General features: G+C 46.1%; 1 protein-coding gene across 1 annotated transcript; it reads left to right on the plus strand.

The window, feature by feature from the left end:
• The first annotated feature begins 1,623 nt into the window (after positions 1-1,623).
• LOC142161951 (uncharacterized) lies at positions 1,624-2,280 on the plus strand. The gene is made up of 2 exons (XM_075218215.1): positions 1,624-1,949; positions 2,250-2,280. Exons 1-2 carry the CDS (start codon positions 1,624-1,626, stop codon positions 2,278-2,280), a joined length of 357 nt encoding a protein of 118 aa, XP_075074316.1.
• The last annotated feature ends 2,735 nt before the right edge of the window (positions 2,281-5,015 follow it).

The raw sequence follows: 5,015 nt of genomic DNA on the forward strand, positions 1-5,015 counted from the left end.
AGCAAAACCTTAATTGATATCGAAAAAAGGTACCCCCACCTTGAGAAACTAGCTCTGGCATTAGTCGTAGCTTCACGAAAGCTTAGACCATATTTTCAATGTCATCCCATAAAGGTGGTGACGACCTTCCCCCTCAGGGGCATCTTACACAAACCCGAACTATCGGGTAGGTTGGCCAAATAGGCCATAGAATTAAGCGAGCACGACATAACTTATCAACCGCGAACTGCTATAAAGTCGTAAGTGCTCGCCGACTTCGTCGCCAATTTCAGCACGGAAGTACTGCCTGAAGCAGAGCGGGAGGCGCTCCGCACTTCCGCACATTCCAACCTCTGGGTCCTCTACACCGACGGCGCATCTAATGTATCAGGACTGGGACTCGTCCTCGAAGTCCCTACGGGTAAAGTGATTCATCAGTCCATACGGTGTCCCGAGATGACTAACAACGAGGTCGAGTATGAAGCTGTGATTGCAGGATTGAAATTAGCCCTCAAATATGGCGCTCTACGACTCGTCCTCCATTGCGACTCTCAACTCGTGGTGAACCAAGTCACTGGGACATTCCAAATCAAAGAACAGAGACTACAAAAGTACCAGTCAGAAATTCACAAATTGCTGCCAAAATTCGACGAATGACATCTCGACCAGATACCTAAGGCATAGAATATCGAAACGGACAGTCTCGCCAAGCTAGCAGCAGCTACCAAAAATATCAACAAGGGAAACGTGGCCACCCTTCTCCATTCCTCAATAGACCAGGTCGAGGTACATTCTATAAAGCTAACTTGGGACTGGCGTAAACGTATCATAACATATTTGCAGGAAGGGACACTCCTACAAGATAAGAAAGAATCCAAAAAGCTCTGAATACAGGCGGCCAGATACAACCTCGTAAACTATGATATTTACAAAAGGACGTTCGGCGATCCCCTGGCCAATGTCTTGGGCCAAATCAAACAAGGCGAGTACTAGAAGAAGTACATGAGGGGCACTGCGGTGCCCATATAGGAAACTGTGCCCTCATCAGATGCCTCATCCATGCAGGATACTACTAGCCTACCATGAAAAAAGAAGCTACAAATTACGTCGGAGTGAACAGTGCCAAAATACGCCCATGTGATACACTAAGTAGGAGAACTCCTGCATTCCGTCACTTCGCCATGGACATTTATAAAGTGGGGGATGGATATTGTCGGACCCCTTCTAGCAGGGCGAGGTAAGGTACGCTTCCTTTTGGTTTTAACTGACTATTTTTCTAAATGGGTGGAAGCAGGTGCATACACACAAATACGTGAGCAAGAAATTATCGTGTTCATATGGAAAAATATAATATGTCGCTTCGGCATTCCCAAAGAAATCAGCTGTGACAATGGACCTCAGTTCGTCGGAAAGAAGACTACCGAATTTTTTGAAAAATGGTACATCAAGCGAATACTCTCCATACCATACCATCCCGCCGGCAACGTCCAAGCCGAATCCTCCAATAAAATGATATTGAATATATTGAAGAAGAAGCTCAAGGACACCGAGGGGCTATGGCCTAAACTACTGCCAGAAATACTATGGGCATACCGCACCACGCCAAAAACTAGCACAGGCGAGATGTCATATTCACTAGTCTACATGACTGGCGCAGTTATACCCGTCGAAGTCGGAGAACCTAGCCTAAGATACTCCAACGAAAGCGGACCAAATAACGACGAAAGTAGGCTACAAAACCTTGATGAAGTCGAAGAACGAAGAGATATGGCTTATGTAAGAATGGTAGCTCAAAAGCAACAAGCAGAAAGGTACTATAACAAGAAGGCCAAAGTACGACCACTCAAGGTTGGAGACTACGTTCTCAAGGCTAAAACACAATCAGCGAAAGACCCTAATGAGGGAAAACTGGGAACAAACTGGGATGGGCCATACAAAATCACAGCGGCAGCAAACAAAGGAGCATTCCAGTTAGAAACAATGGAAGGAAAACTACTCCAAAACAATTGGAATGTCGTATATCTCAAATACTTCCACTTCTGAAAAGAGGCGCCGCCTAAGTCGTACTCTTTTTCCCTCATCCGGGTTTTGTCACAATCGGGTTTTCTCGGTGAGGTTTTTAATGAGGCGGCAAGGGAGACATCTCGAGGTCCGAAGTATTGTTCATTACCCCGCCCGTTGACGTGATCTCCAAGCCGAGTAATGAAGGGACTAGGTATAGATAGCCAAATCTCCATTATATGTACAAAGTCAATGTGTATTTCCTACAGGAATGTTATCAAATCTCCAATGTATGAATGAAACTCCAAATGGCCAAGGCCATCGACAAAAATATGAATTCGACTTCAACGTATGATCAAATCTCCAATTTATGAATGAAAAACCCAATGGCTAAGTCCATCTACAAAAGTATAAGTTCGACTTCACTCGAACTATGACGGGATACTACTTCGACGCCAGCTCGAAAGTAACATCCCAATGGCTAAGGCCATCTACAAAAGTATAAGTTCGACTTCACTCGAACTATGACGGGATACTACTTTGACGCCAGCTCAAAAGTAACATCCCAATGGCTAAGGCCATCGACAGAAGTATAAGTTCGACCTTCACTCGAACTACGACGGAATACTACTTCGACACCAGCTCGAAAGTAACATCCCAATGGCTAAGGCCATCGACAGAAGTATAAGTTCGACTTCACTCGAACTACGACGGGATACTACTTCGATGCCAGCTCGAAAGTAATATCCCAATGGCTAAGGCCATCGACAAAAGTATAAGTTCAACCTCATTCGAACTATGATGGGATACTACTTCGACGCCAACTCGAAAGTAACATCCCAATGGCTAAGGCCATCGACAAAAGTATAAGTTCGACTTCACTCGAACTACGATAGGATACTACTTCGACGTCAGCTCGAAAGTAACATCCCAATGGCTAAGGCCATCGACAAAAATATGAATTCGACATCACTCGAAGCAAAATCGGGTTAAAAGTTCGACAAATATCCGGGATATCATAAATATAACAAAGATTGCCACCGAATCGACAAAATAAATTTTTCATTACAACAAAAAATTACTAACACCTATCTTTATAATGGGTTCAGAGACGCCCTTACAAAAATCCTGAAGCAAAAGTAAGTATGAACCAAAGATTACACATCATCCACGGTAGCATACACATCTTCGTACCAAGAGTTAGAGGCATGACGGTTTGCATCATCAGAGTTGATATCATCTCCTCAGGCGTAAGCGAATCATATCCATACACCTCACGAGTTTTGTCATGCTTATCCTGAAGTTCTATTTTCGATGCCCTCCCGTCCGCATGAAGAGCCTTGTACACATCAAGTTGGGCCTCAGCATGAACCCACAACTCATATAAATGATGAGGCACGATAGGATCGACCGAAGCACGAGACGTAAAAGGCTGCGAGTGTCGACGCGCGTCCTCCGCTCTCCGTGATGCCACTTGTCCAGTCAACATGGATAGCTCCGCTTCCAACTTCTTAATGCGCCCCTCAAGCCCCGCTACCTTAAGAGCAGATGCCTCCTTCTCCTTGGTCAGCTCTGACCTACAGACACAGATGGTATCTTCCAAAACCACCGCTTCAGAAATAACAATCGCCAGTTTATCAGCACTCACACTCAACTCACCCCTAAGCTTATTAATCTCCGCCGCCTTCGTACCCAATTTGGCAGTCAGACTGGCCATCTTCACTTGTAAGTCGGCATTCTCGGCCATCACCCCTCTACTTAACTCGATCTCATCTTTATTCACCTTAAGGGACGCCTTAAGTTCACTGTTGCGGGTGATAGCCTTCATAAGGTCCTCGTCTCGCTCCCTCAACTCCTTGACCTTGCGCGCTAATTGATCCTTCCTCTGTTTAAGCCCTTCACGAAACAGTTAGAAGTCAGGGTCCTGATTGTAGATATCGTCCATCGCACGATGCTTAGTGCGATATTCTTTATATTTGGAAGACATCTTCCCATAGATGGCCGTCCTCTTCCTTTCCCGGCGCTCGCGCTAGATCTCGATGATAAGGGTCTGGCACAACAAGAAAGAAGTTAAAATAAAAAGACAGGTTGACATAACAACACAAAAAAGGAAAAGAAAGACATCTACCCGCAAGGCCATGCCGACGATGTTCTGAGACAACTCCATGTCACTCATCACTCTAAGCGCCTCACTCTCGGGGGCAGCACATAAAGGGGATAAAGCAAACTCCATCTGATCACAGTTCGACAACAAGTTGTAGTCCCTTGGGACAACTATATGCCGATCGGAACCCTCCACTTTGACCTCCATATGAGTATGGTGTTCTAGAAACTCATAAACATCCTCCGGGTCGACATCCAAACCCGAGCCTTCGCCCTCAATACATAGGCCCCCTCCAATGTTAGACGATGTGCCACCCTCAGCGGAGTGCACGGAACCACCTCCTAGGTAAACCTCTCTTGTTTGGGGAGACCTCCCCGCCAAGATGGCATCGGCCATAAACATAGGCACAGGCACCGTCTGCGACGCACCCATCCTACTTTTACTAGTATCCACGGCCACATCTTTCCCAAGCTCAACCCTCTTCCTTTTCCTCAGCAATGACTCATCCTCATTAGAGGATTCGTCCACAAGGTGACGGGTCGGTACAGAAGAGGTCTCTTCCCTCACGACCATATCGCGAGAAGGATCTCCCATCTGTATCGGTTGAGAACGACCCTCCCGGATGGACTCACTCATGGTAAATTGCATTCCTACAGCAGCGACTGCCTGCCAAAATTCAGGGACTAGGGCCCTCCGCCTAGAAGCTCCTTGACCTGTCATTATAAAGAGTTGTATCAATAAGATGACGGTATATAGTCAAAGAGCGACACACGAGAAAACACTTACCAGATGAAACTCTCTGCCCAAAGCATTTCACGAAAACGGGCCAATATCGATTCTCCGTTGCATAGGGCAACAGACGAGGTACCCAATCCCTTATACTTGCAATAGGGTGGGGTGGACGCCCCATAGCTGCAAACTATAAGCAAAC

This window comes from Nicotiana tabacum, chromosome 1 (assembly GCF_000715075.1).
Source record: "Nicotiana tabacum cultivar K326 chromosome 1, ASM71507v2, whole genome shotgun sequence".
Taxonomy (NCBI): Eukaryota; Viridiplantae; Streptophyta; class Magnoliopsida; order Solanales; family Solanaceae; genus Nicotiana; species Nicotiana tabacum.

Bases quoted from the DNA above. Each gene is read 5' to 3' on its own strand.
- LOC142161951 (XM_075218215.1), top strand. From the start codon at position 1,624: ATGACTGGCGCAGTTATACCCGTCGAAGTCGGAGAACCTAGCCTAAGA. The intron at 1,950-2,249 runs GTTAGAAACAAT...TATTTCCTACAG, and splicing joins GCAAACAAAGGAGCATTCCA to GAATGTTATCAAATCTCCAA.